General features: G+C 44.8%; 1 protein-coding gene across 3 annotated transcripts in view; it reads right to left on the reverse strand.

Moving 5' to 3' along the window:
• Nucleotides 1–252: 252 nt before the first annotated feature.
• opn5 (opsin 5) overlaps nucleotides 253–27,191 on the reverse strand; it is a 35,776-nt gene continuing 8,837 nt past the window's right edge. For all 3 annotated transcript variants that reach the window (XM_018736938.1, XM_018736937.1, XM_018736936.1), the window contains 6 exons: nucleotides 25,632–25,772; nucleotides 12,623–12,742; nucleotides 8,479–8,649; nucleotides 6,600–6,934; nucleotides 3,841–4,085; nucleotides 253–2,667 (listed from right to left, as the gene is read on the reverse strand). In XM_018736938.1, the coding sequence (XP_018592454.1) occupies nucleotides 2,604–2,667; nucleotides 3,841–4,085; nucleotides 6,600–6,934; nucleotides 8,479–8,649; nucleotides 12,623–12,742; nucleotides 25,632–25,752 (1,056 nt within the window). In that variant the 5' untranslated portion in view covers nucleotides 25,753–25,772 and the 3' untranslated portion in view covers nucleotides 253–2,603. The remainder of the gene's footprint in view (nucleotides 2,668–3,840; nucleotides 4,086–6,599; nucleotides 6,935–8,478; nucleotides 8,650–12,622; nucleotides 12,743–25,631; nucleotides 25,773–27,191) is intronic.

Below are 27,191 nucleotides of genomic sequence, written 5' to 3' on the forward strand. Positions count from 1 at the left end.
TTTCTTACCTCGATGGGAGACTGAACCAAAGCAATATGACTGTGGTATTCAATCATAAATTCAACATGTAACTTATCCATAAGTCTTGAGCTGTGTTACGGTTATGAAAGTTTTTTTGAGACGGTGGGAAAACGTAAAAACACGTCTCTTTCACAATGCAAACGCTGCATTCGGAAAGAAAAAAGACCGAACAAGTAATACTGTCTTAAATAAACCATTGAATTTATTTTATAATTACAATATTATTTGCAGATACCTATGTAAAGCAACTCACCTCCATCACAACTGTACTTAAATACAGTACACAAATGGTAATGTAGTAAAAACACACATTCCTGTTAACATGCAACCCACATTCCTGATTTCATGTGCAAGAATAAAGTTCCATCATTTTCTTCTTAACTAACTTGGCAAATAAAATACAAGTAGCATTTTGTTGGTAACTGTAAACTATGGGGCGGTCAAACTGAGCCAAGGACCAATTGTACTGCCGCTCAGAAGCTATAAAGAAATACAGATACAGACTGCATTTCGCACTGAAGCTGACATATTCACACATGCAAAACTGGGAACTCAAACTTAAATTTAAATCTCTAGTTTAAGATACAGTGCAAATCACCTAGAGAATTTTGCTGGGAGTTAATGAGAAGATACATTAATATCACAATTACATCGCCATACCCAACAAATCTGGGTTTGATTCTCCAAAATCCACGTTGAGGTCACTCAATGTCAGGTTTCCGACCGAGGCATCGCTGTCGTGCCGTCAAACGGGGGTTGGTTCGAGATCTCGACAAGGTCTTTGTTCCACTGGTATCCAGCATCTCGATCCTCAGCACCTTCCTGGCGGACAGTTTACATGTAAAGATAGGATCTGCTGCAGATGCTCCTCTCAAGTGTCCAGGGATATGTTGGCACTTCACTCTGACAGCACTCATGAGATTAATGTCTATTAAACATATTTTTCAGCTGAACGTTCAAGCCTAGACAGCAACTTGTCTTCTCGTCTGCTGTAGGTCGGAAAGAATAGGCAGTGCGTAGACATGGCAGAATCCATCAGGCTGCAAACTGTATTTTGGGGCTTTTCTTTTTAAAAAAAAAAAAAAAAAATTTGTTAGATCTTCGCTCAACTGCACCTATAGAAACATTTATCCATTGCTCCTTTATTTTAGTTTTTCGCATTTGATTAGGATCGTGTAGTTCCTTCTTGTCCGCAGTGGACGTAACGATCTTGATTTGTCCTCCCCAGGAATTCCTTCGTGACGCTAAGAGTACAACATCAGTCCAAACCCGAAGCAGACCACGTCCCCCAGGCGGACCGAGGCACGCTCTCCAAACGTGTCTCCGCTTGTGTTGGAAAGTCATCGGCCATCAGCCAGTCATCGGGTCAAACCCAGTCCCAGGCAGATGTTTTGTGAGAGTCCATGGAGTGGCAGCATGTAGCAGGCTGGAGGGTGGCATTAACAACCCCCCACATCCTCTTAGTTACAAGTTGCCACGGAGATATCGGCAGCTTCACTTAGCGATCACACCACACTTTCAGTAAAAACTTCTGACATTGAATGACTGAGCTCAATACCAGAGTCGTTCACCGTCCTGTGGCACTTAAGCATTAACAAAGTCAGTAAACAAGACAGTTATCCGTTTTCCTCTATAAGACATGGATTTATAAACGTGACGCAGGGTTTCTTAAGTAAAGTTTGTTCCACTTTCTAAATTTGACCGGCAGTCATCACCTGTGACGCCACAGCGGAGGTCAGGTTGGCAGCAGAGCCACGTGGATGTTAATAAAGACTAAAATCGTTCCTGTTTGTAACTTGTCATCGCATTTGTAAGTCGGCAGGCGACATATAAACCGAAGCCCTCCAATGACACGCCACGCATTGTCAATAACCGCTTTTCCGGTGTAGGGTCGTGGTGGTCCAGGTCCTATCCTGGAAACATAGGGTGTGAGGCAGGGCACACCGTGTACGGGACAACAGTCCGTTGCAGGGAAATCGCACACACTGAATCGCTCACACACACACAACTGGCAATTTAGAGTGCCAAGTTCACCTAAAACACATGTATCTGGACTGTGGGAGGAAACCAGAGCGCCTGTAGGAAACCCACACGAACACGGAGGGAACGTAGAAACAGATCAAAATATGCTCTGCGGAATGGTTTCATGGTGTGGCAGTCAAACGGACAAGCGTGACGTTTGCATGTGACACCGCCGATCCGTCCAATCGGGCGAATGAGTTCTTCGAGTTGGGGAACGATTTAAATGCACTGCAGACGAAACCTCAGTGTTTAGTCGCGCACGTGCAAAAATATACGTAACAAGACACGAATGAGGAGGAGACACCATCTGTACTATAGAAAAATACTGTATATGAGTGGTTTCAGGCCTTTCAGCTGAATTTTAGAGGGTAACAAGGAGGACAGTGTAGAAGGTGGAATAATTACGTGCAGAGGACAGGACACGGTGACACATTACAGTAATGGGGCAGGACGGGGGGATGATGGGGGGTCGCGGTCCGGTCCGTGAGCTGCACACGGAGGGGCCCGAGACCGAGAAGATTTCTTCTCCTGCCCCTCCTCCCGCGGCCCCCATCCTTTCCTTAGACTTCCACATTGACTTCGATGGCTGGAGCATCTTTCACCCCGGCAGAAATGGAGTAAAACCTGTGAACGGACAGATTAAACCACCCGTGAACACGTAACGTCTCCGCGTGTCCGCACAATCGGCCCCCTCCCGCGAGCGCGGAACAAAAAGGCTGCGAACCGGTCTCGGCCTTTCATCGGGAACAAACAGGGCAAGAAAGCGATCGGAGCTTCTTCCATTACCCCGAGGTCAAACGCTCACATTAACAGTAACAACAGAGGCAGCAATTAGAATTCGTTAAAGGACTCCGGTTGTTCGACCTTGTCAGGACATATTATTTAGATAATGGCTGAAAATGTTATTTAATCAGTTGCGCTATTGTTCCTAGCAGGGATGCAGGCTGCTTGAGAGCACGCCGTCCCTCGCCGAACGTGGTTAACGCATCCCACGATGTCAACTCATTGGGCAAAATTCTGTCGTTCGGACATTGAATCACCGCTATTTCTTATGGAAAAATATATAACTGTGTGTGTGTATGTAGGGGTGCGGTGGCATGGTGGGTTGGGGGTTTGAGTCCTGCTTGGGGTGCCTTGTGATGGGCTGGTGTCCCATCCTGGGTGTGTCCCCTCCCCCTCCAGCCTTGTTGTGGGTTTGGTTGTGGGTATGTATGGATATACACACACACACACACATTCTGAACCGCTTGTCCCATACGGGGTCACAGGGAACCAGAGCCTACCCGGCAATACAGGGCGTAAGGCCGGAAGGGGAGGGGACACACCCAGGACGGGACGCCAGTCCGTCGCAAGGCACCCCAAGCGGGACTCGAACCCCAGACCCACCGTAGAGCAGGACGAGGTCCAACCCACTGCGCCACCGCACCCCCTTGTATGGATATATTTCATCCAATATTAAAAAGAGTATTTTTATATGTGACAAGAACATATCTGAAAATTTTTATAACAAAAATGATCGAACTCTACCACTTATTAAACAATTTAATGAAACTGGGACTATGAATTGTGCAGAAGAGTGGCAACACCCAGCTGCATAAATGGGTAAATGTTTGTAAGGTGACTCAACATTGTAAGTCACCTTGACCACAGGTATCAGCAAGATGAAGATTAATTTAAAGGTGCCTAACTAATACTTTGTTTTTCCTTCTCTCACAGGATCAAGCGCGACGCCTTTTGTACGAGGCCTTTTATTATTGTTTACACGCAGACAAGCGCTGCGGGGGGAATCGCGTTTACCTCGATGTGTTATAGTGCTTCCGCTTCTTCAACACTTTGAAGCACGAGGATTTGGCGCAGGCGGGCTTGCAGTCGATGACCTGGTATATGATGGGGTTGTACATCGCTGATGACTTGGCCAGCAGGGTTGGCACCACAGACACTGCGATGGGTACAGAGTTGGGCTCCCCGAACGCCGACCACACGGACACCACGGCATAGGGAATCCAGGCTATCAAGAACCCCGCACAGATCAACATTGCCACCTGTGGGGAAAAACGCAGAAGCACAACAGCTGGGTACATTGTGCAGCTTTCACGTAACATTCGGAATAAAAAACGGTTAAGGTTCGGAATCGGAATCGGATTTATTTGGCCGAGCATGCACACAAATACAGGGAATTTGGCTTCGGTTCCTGACGGCTCATAGCGTAGAGTAGTCAAAAAACAAAAAAATACAACATACATATAAAGGTCTGGATAAATAATGAGGGAGGGAATAAGTAAGAGGGAGAAAGTATTGCACAGACTAACAAGCGATCGGCTGTTCGTGGAAAGGAGGGTTTCTGTATCTGGTTGTTTTGGCGCACGGTGATCTCTAGCACCTGCCGGATGGGAGAAGTTTGAAAAAGCCGTGGCCCGGGCGAGAGGGGTCTGTCACGATTTTCCGTGCCCGCCTCCTGATTCCTGGAGGCAGAGCAGGCTGGAACCGCTCTGAGCTATTTACATTTATTTATTTAGCAGACGCTTTTCTCCGAAGCGACTTCCAATGAACTCTATGTAGTGTTATGAGCCCACACACCTTATTCAGCAGGGTAACTTACACTGCTAGATACACTGCTTACACTGGGTCACTCATCCAGACATCAGTGGAACACACTCTTTCTGTCACTCACTCACACACTATGGGTGAACCTGCACAGCATGTCTTTGGACTGTGGGAGGAAACCAGAGCACCCGGAGGCAACCCACGCAGACTCCACACAGACTGAGCAGGAATCGAACCCACATCCTCTCACACCACCCAGGCGCTGTGAGACAGCAGCGCTACTCACTGTGCCGCCAAAATGAATGACAGGTACTGTGACTGCCAATGGGATTCAGACCTGTGGGTCTAGAGGCAGTAGCTCTACCCACGATGCTACCAGCAACATACTATGTTAAGGCTATAATTATCACTCATTTTTACAGCTGGGTAATTCTACTGGAGTAACTTTAGGATAAGTGCCTTGCTCAAAGGTACTACAGCTAGAGGTGAGGATCAAACTTGCAACCTTTAGATCCAAAGGCAGCAGCTCTAACCACTACTACCAGCTATCCCAACGACTTAAACAATATGCCGAGCCACTAATTTCCCTGAAACAGCTTCTCATACTGCAACCCTAAAGTTAGTATAGTACAGTACACTGCAGTACAGTACAGTATAGTATAGTTAGCACAATTTCTCATCAATTTCATTGTATCAGCTATGGTTCTGAAGGAACCGGTACTAAAAACCTGACATACAGATACTTGCTAATGATCTTAGCTCGCCGTCACGTGGGTTCTCCTTGCCCGTCCTCTTTCTTACGAGGGATCAGGCAAAATTTATTTTGAACCGGGGTAACTATGACAAGGCTAGTGAGCTCAACCAGTTTCGAGAGGGTGGACTAAGGGCTCTCTGCTCATCAGATCTTCAGCCCACCAGTCACTCGGTGTTACCACAGTGCTGTCCTCCTTCACTCAAAGCTCTGCCTACGAACCCCGCGGCGCACCACCGAAATCCAAACCTCTCCACACCAGCCACCACCACCAGTTCCCCCCTATTTACCGAATCACACCTGAGAGCTTAAGTCTTCTCTATCAACATCACTGCTCTGCCTACCATCATCTGGCCAACCTGGGCTGTCTTTGACTGCAGACCAGGTGGTGAGGAAAGAGCGGAAGGGCATCTGGCAGGAAAAGGCTGCAGGACCTGGTGGCATTTGCTCAAGGGAGCTGGAGGTGAACATGGAGAAGTTATGCAGCATTTTTTCCCAGCATATTTTCAGCCTGAGTGGGAGACTAGAAATCGTCCCACGGAAGTGGAAAACAACCTGCATCCTTGAAAGGCTCCAAGAAAGGGTGACCGTCAGATTTAGATGACTGTGGCTGGTTCCTCTGACCTCATGACCTCATGACCATGAAGAGCCATGGAAGGCTGGTCTCGCCACACATCAAACCCGTGGTCACGACTGTACCGAACCCCTTCGTTTTGCCAACGAGGACTGCATCTATCTATCTATCTGTCCGTCCCGCAATTTATCCATAGGACCTTAACAAAGAAAAATATTGTATGGTTAAAAAAAGCGTCTGCAAGGATTTACAAAGAGCTAGAAGAGAGCTTTTGATGCAATAGAAGCTGGACCCAATAAACCATGAGTCCTTCCCTGTGAAAGGAACAGGGAGAACAGGGAGATGACTGTGACACCGGGCCCCGGGACACACACAACACGGGTCATTGTTCCAGCCGAAGAATCAGTCCCAGTTCTAGGAAATGGAGTTGCAAAAAGGATGCTTCCAGGCGGGGGCGCCGAGACATCTGCCGTGTGACGTCCCCAGAACAAGCGCGCGTTTTTAGCTCATGCATTGAGAGCGGCAGCAGCTGCAGCCAGGGAGGCTAATTGAAGAACACGCAGCCAGTCGTCATGAGACACTGTTACATAATTCTCATCGGCGGCGAGGAGCAGTCCGCCTCTTGGAACTCGAAGCGAGACTAATTCAGGAACAACGAGCGAATGGAAGGAAAACAAAAACACCCACCTTCGTTAATTTCATTTCCAGGACGTGGCTGCTTTTATTCCTCGTGTCGAAGTGGGAGACCTCCTTGGCTGAGGACTTCACCTTAAAGATGATCTTCACGTAGGAGAAGACAATGATGATGGTCGGGAGGATGAGGCAGAAGAAGAGAATGGTCATGACGAAGCTCTGGCCAGACACGGAGGCCTGGGCCTTCCACCAGTCCAGGGTGCAAGAGGTTCCGAAGGGCTCCGGGGCGTAGTCCCCCCAGCCCACTAGAGGCATGGTGGCCCAGAAGGCTGCGTACAGCCAGATGAAGAGCATCGCCAGGAAGGCATGATGCCGTTTAAACCAGGTACCTGCAAAACACAGGTAAGAAACAACAGACATTTGTTTCGTGCATCTGTACGCTGCTAAAAAAAACTGAAATCGGTGATTAGAGATCGGTTACTTTTTAATAACCGTCCGCTCATCCGGCAGGTACCGGAGCTGGAACTATATGCTGGAGTGCGGCTGAATCGTGAAATAAAGCAAAACTCATTTTCAGCGAAGTCCTTCTATCGCGAACGAATGAGAAGAAGAGGGGCGCCATGAAGTTGAGAGCGTGAACCTCAGCTAGTAGTCCTGCCTATTACTGTGAAATATTATAAATAAATTATAGTCCTTTCTGATGAGGGTTGCAGTGAACTGGAGAATCGAGCACAAGACTGAGGAGGGTTACACCCGGGACAGGACACTAATCCATCGCAGGGTAGCCACCCGCCCACACGACAATTCAGAGTCATCAGTTCACTTGAACAGCATGTCTTTGGACTGTGGGAGGAAACCAGAGCACCTGGAGGAAACCCATGTAGATGTGGGAAGAACATGCAAACTCCAGACACACCGAGCGGAGGTCGAACCAACGTTCTCTCACACCACCCAGGCGCTGTGAGGCGATAGCGCTGCTCCCTAAGCCACCCGACAGTTTACAGATAAATGATAAAATCACGAAACAAAAATTGCTGTTATGAAGTGACTACTCAAAACTACAAGACATACAACTATTTCCGCATTTCCATTGCCCACCTCCCTGGCTGTGCTACTCTGTTTGAATATAAACCATATGAACAATGAATTTGCAGTAAACCATGAATCAATTAATGCAAGTTCTTATACTACATTTAGATATTTAGCAGACGCTTTTCTCCAAAGCGACTTCCAACAAACTCTATGTAGTGTTATGAGCCCACACACCTTATTCACTGCGGTGACTTACACTGCTAGATACATTACTTACACTGGTTCACTCATCTATACATCAGTGGAACACACTCTCTTTGTCACTCACACACTATGGGGAACCTGAACAGCATGCCTTTGGACTGTGGGAGGAAACCAGAGCACCCGGAGGAAACCCACACAGACACGGGGAGAACATGCAAACTCTGCACAGGGATTGAACCCATGTCCTCTCGCACCACCCAGGCGCTGCGAGGCAGCAGCACTGCTTTGTACTGCTGTTTTTCTGTGTTTAATGTTTTGAGCGAATGTGCAGAAATTAAGACCATGAACATGACCTTTTAGAAAAAAAAAAAAACACTATCTTCTAGATTAAAATTCTGCCATTTAATTTTGTATCATTGGTTACAAACACAAATTTAACTTGTCACAGACTAATTTCCTTTCGGTCCTATTACTATTAATCCTAGCAAAGTGCTCATCGTACATCTAAAGACTTATTTAATATATGCTGAGTATATTTTTATTATTATACGGTATATATTTAATACTTTTTGGGCCATTCAGTCTGTTCATAACCACCCGACACATTAAGCATCTGTGGGAAGTTTGTAGGCCACAGAAGAAATTTCGGTCCAAACCCCAGGAAGGTCGAGCGTCCTCCGGAATGTGGCGTGCGCACCGTATCTCATGTGGCAGATCTTGAGGTAGCGGTCCAGGCTGACGATGGTCATCGTTATGAGGCTGCCGCAGCCGAAGAAGAACCCGGCCCACCCGTAGAAACGGCAGCCCTCCATGCCAAAGATCCAGCGGTGGGCGAAGCTGGCGATGGCGAAGAAGGGCTTTCCTGTCACTAGAGGGCGCAGCAAAGAAAGAAAACAAAAAAAAAAAAAATCACAATCTAGAGGTTGTATTTAAAAAAAAAAAGAAAAAAAACTCCAGTTAGAAATCATGGACACAAAGGTTTTAAATAGTAGCAGGTCTTCACTGCTTTTTCCACCCAGTATGTTTTTTATGTCAAATCACATCCGAGATCGGCCGCAGACTGGGAGCAGCGGCAGCAGTAATGCGGTCGCCGTACCGGACTGTAGCGGTGAAGGGGGAGCTGAGCCGTAAGGCGAAGCTCTCCGTTTACCGGTCGATCTACGTCCCTACCCTCACCTATGGTCATCAACTCTGGGCGATGACCGAAAGAATAAGATCGCGGATACAAGCGGCCAAAATGAGTTTTCTCCGCAGGGTGTTGGGACTCACTCTCCGTGACGGGGTGAGGAGTTGGGGCATCCGGGAGGAGCTCGGAGTAGAGCCGCTACTCCTCCACATTGAGAGGAGCCACTTGAAGTGGTTCGGCTGGGCACCTCCCTTTGGAGGTATACCGGGCACGGCCAACTGGGACGAGGCCCCGAGGTCGGCCCAGGACCCGCTGGAGAGATTATATCTCACGGTTGGCCTGGGAACGGCTGGGGATCCCCCAGGTTGAGCTGGAGGAAGTTGCGGGGGACAGGAGCGGCTGGGCCTCTCTGCTCTCCCTGCTGCCACCGCGACTCTTTTAGGACAAGCGGGACAGAAGATGGATGGATGGATGGATGGATGGATGGATGGATGGATGGATGGATGGATCACATCCGTGGGTCGCGCGGCCGTTTCCTGACAGCTCCCTGGCAACGCGTCGTGAGTCTCCGCGCAATCGCACAGCAACGTCTGAGTTTTCGATCCAGGCGAAGAAGTCCTCTGACGGCGCTGACGGGCCGGCGTTTCGGCACCGCTACGAATCCTCTCGAACCGAGGCGAAGACCGAGAGATAAACGACGCTCCTCGGCGAACGCTTACTGCGGCGAACGCCGTGCACCGCTGCTCATGCTGGATAGCGAAAGGGGCCAAGAAACAGCAGCTGAGCATAAAAATGGTGTTTTGGAGCTCCTTACGAAACATGCGTTGCCACTTCTATGGCTACTGGATTCAGTCAGGAGAACTAATCAGTGACATTTCTTGCAATTTACTGTCACACACTGTTAACCAACTGGCTAATCGGCCCTGTTTCATCCTGTACCATCAATCACAGCATTTATGGTTTTCAGAGCATCCGTGACGTGGCAGACTTTTACAAAAGAGGAGTAATTTGTTCAGCCACACCCAGGGGACTGGGATGCCGGAGGGGGCTGGGTGGGACGAAAGGCTGCTGGACGGTATCTTCTGCAGTTACCCCCTGTGTCCCAGAGGCAACGGGGGATTGGAAAGAAGGGGGTGACCGTGCCAGCCCCCCCTTTGTGATGCAGTCATGCCCTCTAGACAGATCACACCTGTCACTAACACACAGGTGCTCCATTCTCCTTTCCGGAACGGCACCGGGCAAACAGGCCTCGCTCCAAAGCAGAGCAGAGCTCACTTCCACTCAAAGAGAGGGGTCTATTTGCGAATAAAGAGTGCCGTACACATACTCACGGCAGCCGTATGCATTCGGCAACATGTTCGCGCATTAGGAAACATGTACTTTGGCAGGGCTCATGGCTGGCAAAGAGAGTATCTTATTCTAATTAGTAGATGGCCTGGTTCCATACGGTCAGAGTGGCCCACTTTAGCGAGTTAGGGCTCAGACTCTGTTCCTGGAAAGCAAATCCAATAACGTTACCAGCTTGGCAAACAAAATTTATTTATTCCAGATTTATTTCTGGAGGAAAAAAAAAAAAAAAAATCACTCGTTGCTCACTGAATGCAGGGCAGGTCCCGACTTAAAAACTGAATTAACCGCTGCATTTTTAACCACCCGTTCCTTGCCTTTGTGGACCAGCAGGACATCCTTGACCCCTCTCAAGCAGTCGAAGGTTTGTAGGAGAACAACTGTAGCGGGCAGGGGATGTGGTCAAGTGGTCCCAGAGAGAAGTGTAATGAATTGAGCTGTTTCCTTCTACCTGAAGATTTCAGGTTCAAATCCCACCTGCACCAAGGTGACTGCCCTTTTACCATAAATTGCTCCAGTAAAAGTATCCAGATGTAATGGGTGAATAATTGTAAGTGGCTTAACACTGTAAGTTGCTTTTCAGGAAACTGTTGGCTAAATAAATATACACACACACACACACACACACACACACACATTGTCTGAAACCACTTGTCCCAAGCAGGGTCGCGATGAACCGGAGCCTAACCCAGCAACAGAGAGCGCAAGGCTGGAGGGGGAGGGGACACAGCCAGGACGGGACGCCAGTCCGTCGCAGGGCACCCCAAGTGAGACTCAAACCTCAGATCCACCAGAGAGCAGGACTCGGTCAAACCCGCTGCGCCACCGCACCCCCCCCCCTCTAAATACACACACACACACACACACACACACACATTTTCAGAACCGCATGTCCCATACGGGGTCACGGGGGACCGGAGCCAACCCGGCAACACAGGGCGTAAGGCTGGAGGGGGAGGGGACACACCCAGGACGGGACGCCAGTCCGTCGCAAGGCACCCCAAGCGGGACTTGAACCCCAGACCCACTGGAGAGCAGGACGGTGGTCCAACCCCCCCTCTAAATAAATACATGTAAATGTAAATTAATAAATGCAGCTATTAAACCAGAAGAAGGTTTTAAAGTTGCTAATCCCCAGTTCTCCACTGGGGGTCGACAGAGTGCAGTTCAACACTCCTAAGCTGCAACACTAATGATGTTGGCAGGTCTTTTTCGCAGGCTGGTGACAGGAGATAAATGTGTGATAATTTGATAATTTTGCTAATTTTCCAGCTGCAGAATGAAAGCAACACATTTAAATTACATTGACAGGAGAGAATAAGTAACAGTGATAAATATTACAGGATTTCAGTATGTCATACCAAGCAAGAGTTTATGCGTGTACATACAGAAATATCAAATATTAACTACATTTAATAATTTTATACAGCTCAATATAACGGGACAGAGTAAAAGTGCACAAACCAGATGTATTAACCACACAGAATGGAGTCGAGCATAATGAAAATTCTCTACAGCAGTTTATGAGAATAGGCATCTTTGAGCTCACACAATGCAACTTTGGGTTTACTACATTACTTTTATTCAATTAGCTGATGCTTTTGTCCAGAACAACTTACAATATAAAGCTACTTACAATTATTTACCCATTTATACAGCTGGGTAACTTACTGGAGCAATTTAGGATAAGTACCTTGCTCCAGGGTACTATAGCTGGAGGTAGGGAATCAAACCCAGGACCTTCAAAGCCAATCAAACCCAGGACCTTCAAAGCCAATAACTCTAACCACTACACTATCAGCTGGGTTTATACAAAGGGATTTTTTCCTGTTACATAGGTCACTTTAACCGCTGTACCAAATTTTACTCCCCCAGCGAGCCACTGATTGGGCTTGTGGTAACTGATTTTTTGAGCAAATCATGTTCCACAATTGTGTGTCAGAAAAAATGTGTTGTCAGGTCAATTTATGGAAATCTGACCATCTTCAGACAAGATCTACTACCAAACCACAAATGTAGTCTTATAGGAGGCAAAATGCTACAACTTTCTAAAATGTCCTGATCTGAAGAATTTCCCTCTGTGATGAATATTCATTCATTCATTCATTCACTCATTCATTTGTGAATCCTGGAAAAAAGACTGCATTGGGGAACTGACATTGAGATAACATCATTTATTATATAAAGACATGTTTCTATATAAAGCATATCTTTGGGTTCCTGTAGGTCCATCTAGCAACTTGTGCAAACTATAGATTCCTAACACAGTCATGCAGCTCAAACGTTTCAGTGGTAATTGGTTCTCAGTGAAGAAGTGCAACTCGTGGAGTCAGCAGAGATGTTCAGGGAAGCGAGAAGAAGCTTTTACCTGAGATGCCAAAGTCGAATATGGCGAGATTCACAGTCATGAGTTCTGGGGGTTTCAACTTGGTCTTCCGTTTGAAGGTCATGTATAAGACGTACCCGTTCCCTGCGGTAGACAAGAGCCCTGTGAAACACAAAGGGACAAGATGACACTGCATGACATACACTGTGTAAAGAATAACATGGACATTCATAAAGCAGAGCGCTGAAGAGCCTTGACGTTTGCGTACATTTTTTAACAAACTGGACACCAGTTACCCCAGGGTCAGGATTCAGGAATGTCTCCAAGGTCCCCAAAGTTCAGGAAACTAATGACTAATGAAACTAATGACTGAAGAGCAACATTGAACAGTACAATAAATCATTGATAATAACTGGGTTTCATAGAGTCAGTGTGTTGCTTTTGTTATGTCGATAACTTAAATGAACAAGCTGGATGGTTTACAGAAGGAGTCACTTGGACACAAGAAGACATCAGGAAAACTTCTGGATCAGATGACTAAACCGGAAAAACGCTGGGAGGCTTTTCTGCAAAACTCCCTTACTTGATCATCCAACAGCTAGACAGTAGATACAGTGGCTAATTAAAATGTATATTCCTTGGGGCTATGAAAACATCTGATGGCAAACTGGACTGTAAATTAGGATAATTTCAGAAAATGCATGTTTTCCGCCTGTTCTTGCCATAAAACAGCTAACCGCTGATGCACTTCAGGGATGATTTTAAGAGCATCAGCTTTCACAGACAAGCAGAATCAAAACATTTTACCAAAACATGGTCAATTTTGTGAGAAACGCTCAATTACTTTTTTCGATTATAGAACAATACTGTTGCATTGGCTCCTTGTGTTACAAAAAGTCAATTCATCAAATCAAATATGTTGCACATGTATTTAGTTATAGAGGGGTGCGGTGGCGCAGTGGGTTGGACCGCAGTCCTGCTCTCCGGTAGATCTGGGGTTCGAGTCCCACTTGGGGTGCCTTGTGGCGGACTGGCGTCCCGTCCTGGGTGTGTCCCCTTCCCTCTCTGGCCTTGCGCCCTGTGTTGCCGGGTAGGCTCCGTGACCCCGTAAGGGACAAGCGGTTCTGAAAATGTGTGTGTGTGTGTGTGTGTGTGTGTATTTAGTTATGTTAAATACATTTTATTGACTTATCTGTTTTCTAAAATTTCTTCCTATCATGGAGAGAACCAGACCTGTGTTTAATTTCCTAGCCAATAGATGGCAATAAAAAGCACCCAAATAGAAGGATGGTGTGGGCCAAGATGAGGAACGTTGCGCATTACGGCATTAATCTGTCAGCAATGAGTTTGTAGAGACAACATATTTTTATCTGTCATTTTTAAATAACTCAAAGAAAATAGAAATATAAAGTAAAATGTCTATAAAGTTTATAGATTAATACAATTACACCCAGGTGTTTTGCAGAACCTAACCAGAAAATAAATGAAGGGCTGTCTGTTAATTTCACTGACTGCGACTTTGGAGTTGCAAACAAAACAAATCGGAAACACACTTCTTGCCTCAAATGTTTTTGTAAGTCGAGGCACCGGCGTATTCTTAACATTTTGTTCAGTGTGTTTTAAATGTTAAACGTTTCTTATTCTACTCTCAGAAAAGAACCAGTGTAGCACATAATGACAAAGAGTTTTAGCAGTTACTGAGGTCTTTCGGTGGAGCAGCAAATAAGACTTAAAAAGTCTGTAACACTGTTTTTGAGTGATCCACTCAATTCAAACTGCTTCAGAAAGAAAAAAAAAAACGACGACAGGTAATAAGTTGCCAGCGAATTGAGGAATGCAAATGCAAGCATACATATCGAGTGTTACGTTTATATCAATTAATTTCCAACATATGACCGAGGAATGATGCACTTCTTTCAAATTAGATAATTCACACAATTCCAAAGAAGAGGATTATTGTAGGCGGCGATAGTAATACTTGCCCTGGACTTCAAGTAGCAAATAAACCTATCACATCTGCAGAGAGGGAGAGGACAGAAAGTCTGAGGAATCCCAAAAACACTCAACACTATGTCTACATTTGAATAATAGCAACAATATTAACAGAAGCAACAATGATGGTTGATGGCCGTGCGTTTTACAGGAGAGATCTCAGTTCAAATCCCTGCCACGACACACAAACCATCAGTTAGAACGCAAACTGGCCTGACCGTTTGGCTGGACAACATGTCTGGGTTCTCTCTCCCTTTTATTGTTTATAGCGACACCTACAGTCAGCTGTGCGAATGACACCTTCCTCCAAGCTCAATACTTCACCAACTGAAGCTGAGAGCCCAGAGAGAGAAAAGATATGGGCAGCTCATGGCACACACACATCGGAGAAAAGGTGTGTCCGTGTTCGTCACTTCTGAGTCGGTGTGGGGTGTGGGACACATAACAGTTAGGTAGTGGCTAAAGCGTGCGTGACTAAATTGAGGTAAAAAGGGTACAAATACCCAGTGAAGAAACACAAACACACATTATCAGAACCGCTTGTCCCATACGGGGTCACGGGGAACCGGAGCCTACCCAGCAACTCAGGGCGTAAGGCTGGAGAGAGGGAGGGGACACACCTAGGACGGGACGCCAGTCTGTCGCAAGGCACCCCAAGCGGGACTTGAACCCAGACCCACCGGAGAGCAGGACTGTGGTCCAACCCACTGCGCCACCACGCCCCCAGTGAAGAAACATAACATGCATTAATAATACAATTACAATCACACAAACTGTCTGAAGCTGCTTGCCCCAAGCGGGGTCACGGTGAACCAGAGCCTAACCCAGCAACACAGGGCGCAAGGCCGGGGGGGACACAGCCAGGACAAGACGCCAGTCCGTCACAAGGCACCCCAAGCAGGACTCGAACCCCAGACCCACCGGAGAGCAGGCCCTGGACAAGCCGGCTGCACCACCACCACCACGCCCCCGTATAACACAACTAAATCAAAAAAATAAATGGCTAAAACTGAAAACAAATGTTCACACCCTATGGGGTAGAATGACCGCCCATACATGCCCCTATAGGTGGCCTCAATGTGACCTCCTGCGCATACCCCTCTGCACGACCTCCGCATGACCTCCTGCACACACCGCGCCACATGATGTCACAGCCATGTGAGCTGAAAAACACCAATTTTTCCAGCAGCTCAAACTTCTCAGAAGGACGCAAGTTGAAGAAATATTTCCAAAGCGCAACCTCCTGAAAGACTAAGACTGGTAAAACCGAAAAGTGGACGCAGCGAAAATACCCAAGCTCAATATAGTCACTGCACTCAGATTATTCTAGGAAATTTCCTGAAGCTATCCACCGAAAACTGTGAAAGCATTCTGAAGAGCAGACAATCGCCATCCTGTTCGGGCCAAGACGTATCCTTCAGAAGCATATGTTCAAAAGCTAGGAGTTCCACGGGGTTCATAACATTGTCACCCTCAACAAGGCCAAACTGCAACAGCAAAATATCCAGCTGTATCAAAGCATGCATTGTAAGAGTCAGCAAAGCCTAAATGAATCAGTTAACTTGTCATTGCATTTAATTAAATCCAAAGAGGAGTAAAAACTGAAACCCTTTTTAGAAACAGGGACGACGAACTGGGATGTGGTGAAAACAAGCATGCGGGGACACACTGCCGCGCGCGTCACCAGCGCAAATCGCACAGCGGACAATTTCTGGTATTATACTTGACTGCGTCAGCTGAATAACCCTGATTCATGCACAAAGCAATTTATTTGCTACAAGGAAAACCATGAATTATCTCTTTCATTCTAATTTCATCATATGATGCGCATTAAGACAAGCGTACAAATTGTTGACTGTTACACTCTTTGAAATTCTGTTTTTTTAGTTTACTCAGAAATCGTTTCTGAGAATTACCAGTGCATGGCAACCCGATATTTTATCCTTTTCAAACGGACAGTGCGTTTTCTGTGTTCTGCATATTTGCCGCTGATGTTCGAACGGAGAACATTTCACATTTAATTGAAGCAAATATTCACATCCATGTTCAGATGCATGGACACCCTAAAACTGGGCATTAAAAAAAGAGCAAATTGGAAATATTCTGTCGCATCGTTATAAGAGGCTGTACGTAACAGGAAGTTTTCAGGGTAACAGTTTAAGAAGAAAATGTTTTGTCTTTTTTAATTTAATGAACTGCAGCGGGTCACAGCAACAGAAGCTGAGAAAACGCACGGAAAAACTGCAAATACATCCACATACCTATAACTTCACAGGTATGATCACACTAAGTTCAGCACTTAGCACCAATTTCCTGGAGGGTGTCCAGATATTCCAGAATTCCTCTGAATTATCACGCAGATAAAATGTTAATTTTTTCAAATGTCCAAGTTTCCTGTGGTTTAACAAGAAAATACAAGGGTAAAAACCAACTTTTATCCCAAGGTTTTTTTGAATGGTTGAACCCTATCCCAGTAAACTTGTATCCTATCACACTACCAGAATAAAAGTATCAAAGACTCCATATAAGCCTTATATTTAAATCACAGGGGTGATGGCTAAGGGAACTTCCTGTGAAGATGCAATGGAGAAACACACATTCTCTAGGCTTGAAGATTTTTTCCTGATTGCTGAGGGAGTTGCAGGCAGAGAAGACTTTAACTGCCATCACTGACAGAAAAGTCAAGCTCATGTTCTCATGACTTCCTCAGCGCATCATAGCCAGGACAAACACTTGTTAAAACAATACATAATTCAGAGATAATGTCTCTGTAATAGTTTGGTGCAGTGACATGTTTCTCAGCTTTAGTTAATTTTACATTTACTGACTTAGCAGTTGCTTTTCTCCAAAGTGACTTCCAATGAACTCTATGCAGTGTTATGAGCCCACACACCTTATTCACCGTGGTGACTTACACTGCTAGATACACTACTTACACTGGGTCACTCATCCATACATCAGTGGAACACACACACACTCTCTCTGTCACTCACACACTATGGGTGAACAGTATGTCTTTGGACTGTGGGAAGAAACCCGAGTACCCAGAGGAAACCCACACAGACACGGGGATAACATACAAACTCCACACAGACTGAGCGGGGAGCAAACCCACGTCCTCTCGTAACACCCAGTCATGAGACAACAGCGCTACTCGCTGTGCTAGAATTTTGTTGGTAATCTAGTATCCTTTTCTAGAGCTTTAATAAAATGATGCATGTTATTTAGAGAATTCCATAGTGTCCATCCATCCATTTTCCAGACCGCTTGTCCAACTAGGGTTGCGGTGGCAATAGGGAGAGGAGAGAGGCCCAGCCGCCCCTGTCCCTTGCAACTTCCTCCACCTCATCCTGGGGATCCCCAGCCACTCCCAGGCCAAATGGGAGATATAATCTCTCCAGCAGGTCTTGGGCCAACCTCAGGGCCTTGTCTCAGTTGGCCGTGTCTGGTATACCTCCAAAGGGAGGTGCCCAGGGGGCATCCTTATCAGATGCCCAAACCACCTCAACTGGCTCCTCTCAATGTGGAGGAGCAGCAGCTCTACTCTGAGTTCCTCCCGGATGTCTGAACTCCTTACCCTATCATGGAGACTGAGTCTCAACACCCTGCAGATAAAACTCATTTCAGCCACTTGTATCCGCGATCTTATTCTTTCGGTCAGTACCCAGAGTTCATGACCATAGATGAGGGTAGGGACGTAAACCGACCGATAAGTAGAGAGCTTTGCCTTATGGCTCAGCTCCCCCCTTACCACTTTAGTCCGGTACAGCGACCGCATTACTGCTGCCGCTGCTCCCGGTCTACAATCGACCTCACGCACCCTTCTCCCCTCACTCGTGAACAAGACCCCAAGATACGTAAACTCCTCGACTTGGGGCAGATTTTCTCCCTTACCTGAAGGGGGCATGCCATCCTTTTCCGTGAGAGAACCATGGACTCAGACTTGGAGGTGCTGATCCTGATATCGACCCCTTCACGCTCTGCTGCAAGCCGTTCCATTGTGTGTTGGAAGCAACTGTTTGATGGTGCCAAAAGGACATCATCATCCACAAAAAGCAGAGACATCACCTTCCGGCCCCCACGCAGAATGCCCTCCTGACCTCGGCTGTGCCTTGATATCCTGTCCTTGAAAACCACAAACAGGAGTGGAGACAAAGCACAACCTTGGCGGAGTCCAACACCCACGTTGAACGAGTTTGACTTGATGACGAATATGCAGACGCAGCTCTCGCTCCGTGCGTACAGAGACCGAATGGCCCGCAGTAGTGGCCCCGGCACCCCATACTCCCGAAGCACCTCCCACAGAATTTCTCAGGGAACCTGGTCGTAAGCCTTCTCCAAGTCCACAAAACACACATAGACTGGATTAGCAAACTCCCATTCCCCCTTAATTATTCATGAGAGGGTAAAAAGCTGGTCCACCGTTCCACGGCCAGGACGGAATCCGCATCGTTCCTCTTCAGTCCGAGGTTCAACTATCAGCCGGAGCCTCCTTTCCAGCAGCCTGGTATAGACTTTCCCAGGAAGGCTGAGAATTCCATACTGGGTTAACCAAAATACTTTTTATATGACTGATACTTTTCTCTGTTTGATTTACAAATAAATACAACACATTCAACACCCCTTTGGAGAACCATTTCCAGAGATCAGTTTCACCAAGATTCTGGGGAAATCTGGGCTGACTGAAACAGAAGACCCCAATGATAGTCCAGTCAGGGTCCCCATGTTTCTCTTAACATCTCTTCAAACTACAAGAGTGTTTGATGACACTTTTTTGATACAGATGAGATCCTATGAAACTTCTAAATGAAAAGCAAAGCTCTTAACAGTCTTCGGAAGCACACACGGAGTCCAGCCTAACCTGGAGCCAATTACTGATTTGTTCAATGTGTGCAGTCCAATATTAAAGTCTCATTTACCACAGCAGCCTCACTCATCTCTTTTGATTCTGGGCCTTTAATTTTTCCCAATGAATTTTGAGATCTAATCTCAAGATTATCACACGCACACACACACTGAAACCACTCACCCCAAGCGGGGTCACGGTGAACTGGAGCCTAACCTGGCAACACAGGGCACAAGGCCGGAGGGGAAGGGGACAGACCCCAGATAGGATGCCAGTCCATTGCAAGGCACCCGAAGGAGGACTTGAACCCCAGCCCCACCAGAGAGCAGGCACTGGCCAAACCCACTGTACCACCACACTACCCTGCTTCAAGATTATCTCATTTTTAAAAAATTAATCGGAGCAATAAAATGTAAATTTTGGAATATGCACGGAAAGCAAAGTGAAATATATATTTTGACGACATTACCAAATATTGAAATGAGCAGATACAGTCAGATCCTTTCTGAACTTTCTAATTAGTTGGTTTGTAGCAAGTAATTAAGAGAGATGAAAATTCTGAGATAAATAAAACCAGAGTTTACCAGTTTAAAGGGATCACTCCAACTTGCATTAGGGAGAGTATTCAGCTGCATAGCCAAAAATTTATAGTGAGTAAATTTATAACAATCATAAGCATGAATAATTAAGAGGAAAGGGGCCAGTATTGATGATAGAGGACAGTCTTTCGACAGAGTATCTGTCTAACAGAGAGCCATGTGAAATTTTATTGTATTTTAAAATCCACATTCAGCAGATTAATGAGTCAAAAGCAGAAGCATCCTAAAAGATTTTTGTCCTTCTTCAAAATTACAGTAACTGAACCCATTTTCCAAGACTGAGGGAAGACTGAGGGAGATGGTCGTCTTCAAGCGTGTTATTGTCAGCATTAGCACAAAGCATAATTAAGGCCAGAATTTCTCACAGAATTGCACAGGAAAACCAACAGGCACTCAACATCCTTCGGAGTCAGTTTTTCTCAAAGCCCCCTACAGGATAGTTTGTTATTCAAAAGAGTAGAGTTTTGTTTCAATATCTGGTTTTAAAAGATACCCTTTGAAAGTCAGCTTCCAAATACACTGGTCCATGATCTGAGAGTACAATGGGGTCAGTCTGGCAAGATCTGACTGCATGAATGAAGCTACTGGGAATGAATGTATAGTCCAGTCTGGAATAGGATTTGTAGAAGTTAGAATAAAATGTATAATTCCTAATGTCAGGGTGCATTTCTCTCCAGATATCCACCAAACTTAAACTTGTGGTCATATTCTTAAGGGTTGTGTAGGACTTGCCCTAGAGGATAATGACAATTAACCTAAATTACTATTTAAAGTATAATTAAAATCACCTGCAAGTCATCCAAATCCTTTACAGTGTTAAATAACAGCACCATACATGATGAGAAGTATGAAGAGTCCAAATTTGAGGCATGAAAATGTAGAAGTACGATATGCTCTCGAAAAAGAAGGCAAGAAAGTAGAATGAACCTGCTCTCTCAATGCTGTTTTTAATAGTCGAGACCAGAAGCAATAGTTGTTGAAAAGAATAACAGTACCTCTTTTGTCGGAGCTAAAGGGATAAAGGAAAAATAAACCAGCCCAGTATCTTAAGTTTTCAAACCTCCATGGGCAAAGATGTATTTCTTGCAGAAAGGCAACTGCTGCCTGCTTTTTATGAACGTTAAAATCTTGACCCAAACCCTTCACATTCCAAGTAATAACTTAAAGCGGAAAACTCATGTGACCTTGTCATAAAAAACGGTGCGGCTCTGGTGATACCGTAGGTGATGTGAACAACGCAACTTGAAATGTGTGACCCGGTGAAACAGAAAGCAGGAAATAAGCAAAGGGAAGGGAAAATGTCAGACCCAAGAAGGAAACAACAACTTCTGGAGACGGGTTTTGTCAGATGAGTGACAAACCCACACCATAAAGTTGCAAGGATTCGTGTAATTCTAAAAAAAAAAGCCATGGTCCACGCATGCAGGAACATACCAGAACACTGGGTGATGAAGATATAGCCATAACAGTTTGTGTCGCTCATGCAAAGGCGGCAAAGCAGTACAAACATTATCTCTGAATGCATTCTGTACCAGATTTGTGCCATTTTGTTTTAATATTTTCTGAGTGATGCAAAATGTATAGCTAGACATCAGGCCTGACAAAAATCAGGTTCTCTGGTCAAAGAAACTCTCATCCTCAAATACAGTCATCCAGTCAGATTTTGCCAGAATTGCTATCAAGCTGCTCTGCACAGAAGGATCTCTAAAAATGGGCAATGTGAGAAAAGCTTAATATGACTCCTTGAGCCCAAGTGAAAAAGTGGTCACGTGCACCTCCTGGAAAACACTGTGGTAAAGACTGAAAGAGGGCACAGAGCACAGTGATTGGGGATGGGACGGGGTGCGCGAGCGGGTAACGCAGCAGCCAGGCATATGACTTGGACTGAAAGGCACCTGAAAATATCTGCCACATCATACCACAAATCACGGTAAACTGGTTTGCAGTGGAATTTGTTGTGTGCACATTCATTTGAACTCATCTCAGCCAAGGTGGAGGTCAATTCGAACATAACACGTGAAAAGCATGTTCCGAAACACACAACTATAAAGTTGTGTGTAGTACAGGGGACAGCCAGCTGCAAGATATCATTATATTACGCCGATTACTCTACTTGAACACCTGCGGAGATGTGAGGATCTTAAAATGATGGTGTGTGTGATGGTATTGTTTTCTTATTGCCTATGAAAATAACTATGAGGTTTGCGCATTTATAAAGCATCACATTGAGCAAAGTGACATGAACACGACCAATGGCATAACAAGATGATGGTTTAACAAGATGTACTCATGGTGGCCATCGCAAATTTAGACCAGCTTTCAGTAGATAACTGGCAGGTTTCAATCTAGTCTCATGAGTGTTGGGTCAGGACAGCAGTCATAGCTGCATGACTTGATGTGTGAAGAACACCAGAATGTTGGACTAAATGACTCACATTCCATTTCTTTATTTTTCATTTGCTGGCTGATTTCAAAACCCCAATAACCCACATTTCTGAGCATTTTTAAACAGTATATCAATTTTTCCCAATCTGTCATGGCGAATTATCTAATTTTTTCCATTTTCCCCTCAAAATGCATCACTCATACATGGTGAACATAGACACACACATTCTCCAATGTGTGTGCTGTGAGCTTCTGCGTCTTTTCGCTGCCTGGGCTTTAGTGTTCATCAGGAGGCGTAACGAGCTTCGAGAAGAGCACTAGTCACCTGGGAGCATTACGGGACCTGCAGGTGTCAGTCTTACCTCGCGATTCACTACGACTGATGAGGGGGGGGGGGACCTAACATCTCACCCACCAAAGGGAACACAGACGTAATCTGTATGACCTGGGCCTCCTCATCATAGATGGTTAGTTTGGCACTGGGTCTGGCCAGCAAGCTTACTTGCTAGATCATGGTCTTTTCATGCATGATGTATGTATGATCATGTTTCATACATATATATTTATATGTTTCACCATATAGTTCACTTGGGTGTTGTGACACCATAATGCATTCTTTAAAAATAATGTGATTTCGTAAATCTTCTGCTGTTCAGTACACAACTGTGAAACCATCAATTATTACAAACTTAGTAGACACTTCCGTTCAATTTTTTTCCAGAAATTAACCTCATTGACGCTTCTCCCCAGAGGTATAGGTACCAATGCACATGCAGTATGTGTTGTCATAAAAAGCAAACCAAAATGAAATGCCACGCGGCCAACTTCAATATGCTTCAATATGCTCGGAACACATTATTCTAACTGGAAAATGAAGTAGGAGAGATAGCAGAGGTTCATGGTCAGCACTATGGTTTTCGAAACCCCTAGGCAAGAAATCAATGGGACACCACTTAGACTTCTATTGCCAAATTAATAAGTGTCATACATAAGACCCACTGACATATTTATCATAGATATATGACAAAAATATATTTTCATGTTAGGTATAGATACATACATAACATGAACACGGTGAAAGAAAGGAAAATTTAAACTTTTATAAAGAAATTTTAAGAAATTTTGTAAATAAATGTATTTTTTATAAAATTATTTTAATGGAATTATTTAAGACAACATGAACATTACATATGCACAGAAGGTGTTTTTTTCTATAAAATATAAACTGATAAAATTTTAATAAATTTAATTCTATGGGTAGAACAAGCTGAAAAAAATCTTATTTTCAAGACTGAAGTTCATTAAGGGAACAAATTTTTATATGCTATTAACTTCGTAGACCGACAGCTCACTTCACAGAAAAAAGTTATGTACAAAGACATGGGATGGCGATGCTTCATACAACTAACATGTTTGGTGCCAGATACTGAATTTTCCAATAAAACTGCTTCTCTATTACTAAGGAAGGTTTTTAAATACTTTTTCCAAGTTTACTGTTTAACACTCAGATTTAGTAGCAAAATGTGACATCACAAAATTTTGCTGCCCCTGTGCAATCGCCAACGTTTGCCAAATTATAAAACTGGTCCCTCATAGCTTTTAACTAGAGTAGAGTGGTTTCATACCCCTTCTATGACACCCAGGTTTTCCCACACTTTTCACTTTTTTATGCATTTTGCTGTTGCCTGGACTCATCAGTCTCAATTTCAAAAATACATGGTGCCCTGTCACCCCTACTGTACGAGGATGACAACTCTCAGATCCCACGGTTCATGAATATTGGAATTCTACACCTCACATAAGTTCATACCTCTGAACTGCATTTCCAGGTTCATCAAACCACATCCATTTATTACATTAAATTGATGAAATTAGGTGTAAGAAATCATTGCTTTTACGGTGCTACACATGTCACTTTTGAAATCAGTGCTATTTTGTAACTGTTTACCTGATTTAACTATAGGAAAAACAAGTAGTTCATAGTAAGTCAGTGATCTTTCAGTGGCCTCTATGGCAGATCAACACCTTTCAAAACCGGTCATCATTGTTTACCTCGTGCAGACGGTCCCCGACTTACGATGTGGCTACGTTCCAATAAACCCACGGGAATATAGTTGTCTCCCAGTTGTCTCCGGTGTAACAGTCAGCTTTTTTGTCCTGGTTCCCAGCGGCTGCTAGAACTGAGCTATGATTTCCATTTGTCTGTCCGCCATTCACTATTACTTGAACAAATTACAGGTGGTCCCCAACTTACGATGGGGTTACGTTCCGTGAAACCCATCATAAATCGAAAATATCGTCAGCGGAAAATGGATTTAAAACACCTAACCTACCGAACATCATAGCCTAGCATACATGCGATGGCCATTACGGGCTTGTTGCCTTCGTGCTGGGCAATTATCTTGAGTTTCTCCTGAAGAGTAATCTCCCTCCTCTTTTTCTTCCCACCAGTAGCAGGAGATGGGCGTTTTGTAGACAATATGGAAGCACAAAACACAACGTAGATACAGGAGGGTATCTGTATAGCGACCGTATGGCAAACTGGATGATGCGGATCGCTGATGCTACCCAACATCGTGAGAGAGTATCGCACCACATATTGCTTGCCAGGAAAAAAATCTAAATTCAAAATTCGCAGTATGGTTTCTACTGAATGTATGTCGCCAACTCAACATCGTAAAGTCGAAAAATCATAAGTCATATCATCGTAAGTCAAGGAGCATCTGTAGTTTAACTGAGCTACAGGTTCACTGTACATGTCAGAGACAGAAGGTGTGTAGAGTGACCATTAAAAACGGCCCTTTTAGATGTTTAAAATAACACAAGATATCAACCCAAATGTGTCTTCAGAGGAAAATATCTGTATGCTTCAAAGTGAGCTATCGATGTCGACTTGTATTTTATTTAGTTTGCTCCAACATCAGATGGAGTCAGAGCTACGCTTGGCACCCTTAATAACAGTTAGTTAAGCATTAATGTAGGTCTGACTATCTGTGATTTTTTTACTGAAGCAGTTCACCCTAAACTCTTCACACTGAAACCAGAAACCTTTAGGTTCCATGAGAGCTCCTAAACCGCCAAAGGCAAATACAGTATTCATCTGGGTCAGCAGCCTTTGATGGAGATGGGCGAACAACCATGCACCGACTACAAGCCCTTGCATGTGACGCATGGTAACGGCACAGCACACTTCTCCCAGCATCCTCTGCTCCACACTGAGGTCACCTACCTACAACGCAGATGTAGAACGCAGCCACGAGGTCCGCCGCCTTTGATAACTTTGAATCGAACGGATCGCCTCCGAAGTGGTAATGGGGCTTGTGTCCTGTTCCATTCTCGACGAGAACCATTCTCAGGTGTAAACCGTTACCTGTGGGGTGAAAATTACACATTAATCACATCTGCATTTCAACGAAAGACGAGCCATGGCCAAATGAGCTGCGAGATTCACGCAAAAAAGCTTGGACAATGACTTGAGAAAAGATGTACCAATTTTTCTTACAACAGGCTTATTATTCAATACAAAGGCATTTTTGCTCATCATGAGGTCACTTTGAGTTCACAACAGCTATGTTATTTTGTACAATGGCTTCTATCACATTCTTGTATCTCACATTTACGTGTCTTAATTCCACTTGGAATCTCAAACCCAGAAAGTGACTGTCACTTTGTTTTTTTATGTCATAAACATCTGTGATCCAAATTACCATGTTGTCTCAATCCAAACTGCACACTGTCCCATGCCTTAAGCTTTCTGGACAGACTCCAGACCTCCATGATCCTATATTGGTCTCTGCAGCAGTTATTCATAATGAACAAATGAAAATAAAACATTAAACGACAAGCTAATAAAAATTATTTTTCCCATAAACATTATAAAATATGTGGGTGTTATCATTGTAGCTGTAATGAATAAAAAACCTCTTCTGTATTTTAATTATTTTTACGAAATACAAACAGGCATGTTTTTTATCTCAGAACCAATGTTTTCTTTCTCTACGAAATAATGATAATTCGAACCCCCACCCCTTGTTTCAAAGCCAATGTTTTTAGTATGTGTGGCTTCAATTCCCACTCTTGTTGTTGACTCCTGCCTCTAAGTTTACTGCGTTTGTTTCTGAAATGTTTAAACACTGTGAAAGTGAGTTGAATTAAGAAGGTCTTGTGTGCCTTGCAGGCCTTCTCGTCTATACCTTAAAACCCCATATAGAGATTTTATTTACTGAATAAAGACAAAGGACATATACTGCTTAACCAGCAATGACTATTCATAGATTTGAACCTGCAGCCCAGTGTCAAAAGAAATGTTCCTTAATCACTACATACTGGCTCTGACCTCCACCTGTCTTTCAGCATAAAGGAACTCAATCAGAAATTCAGTCAGGTTTGATATAGTGACCTTACACACACACACACACATTGTCTGAACCGCTTGTCCCATACGGGGTCGTGGGGAGCCAGAGCCTAACCCGGTAACACAGGGTGCAAGGCTGGAGGGGACCCACCCACCCAGGACGGGACGTCAGTCCATTGCAAGGCACCCCAAGCGGGACTCGAACCCCAGACCCACAGGAGAGCAGGACCCAGTCCAACCTACTGCGCCACTGCACCCCCCTGTGACCTTACGCAAAAGGCTAATTTTATTTTTCAGCCGCAGCCCATTTACTAGTATTTTTAAAATATATTATTAAGGCTGCTGTTTTATGTAATCGTGTTTGAAGATGAGTCATGAAAATAAATTGAAAGGCCCTTTGAACATTTATTGTACATTTATATACCAGAAAAAATC

The sequence above is a fragment of the Scleropages formosus genome, chromosome 1 (assembly GCF_900964775.1).
Source record: "Scleropages formosus chromosome 1, fSclFor1.1, whole genome shotgun sequence".
NCBI classification, from domain to species: domain Eukaryota; kingdom Metazoa; phylum Chordata; class Actinopteri; order Osteoglossiformes; family Osteoglossidae; genus Scleropages; species Scleropages formosus.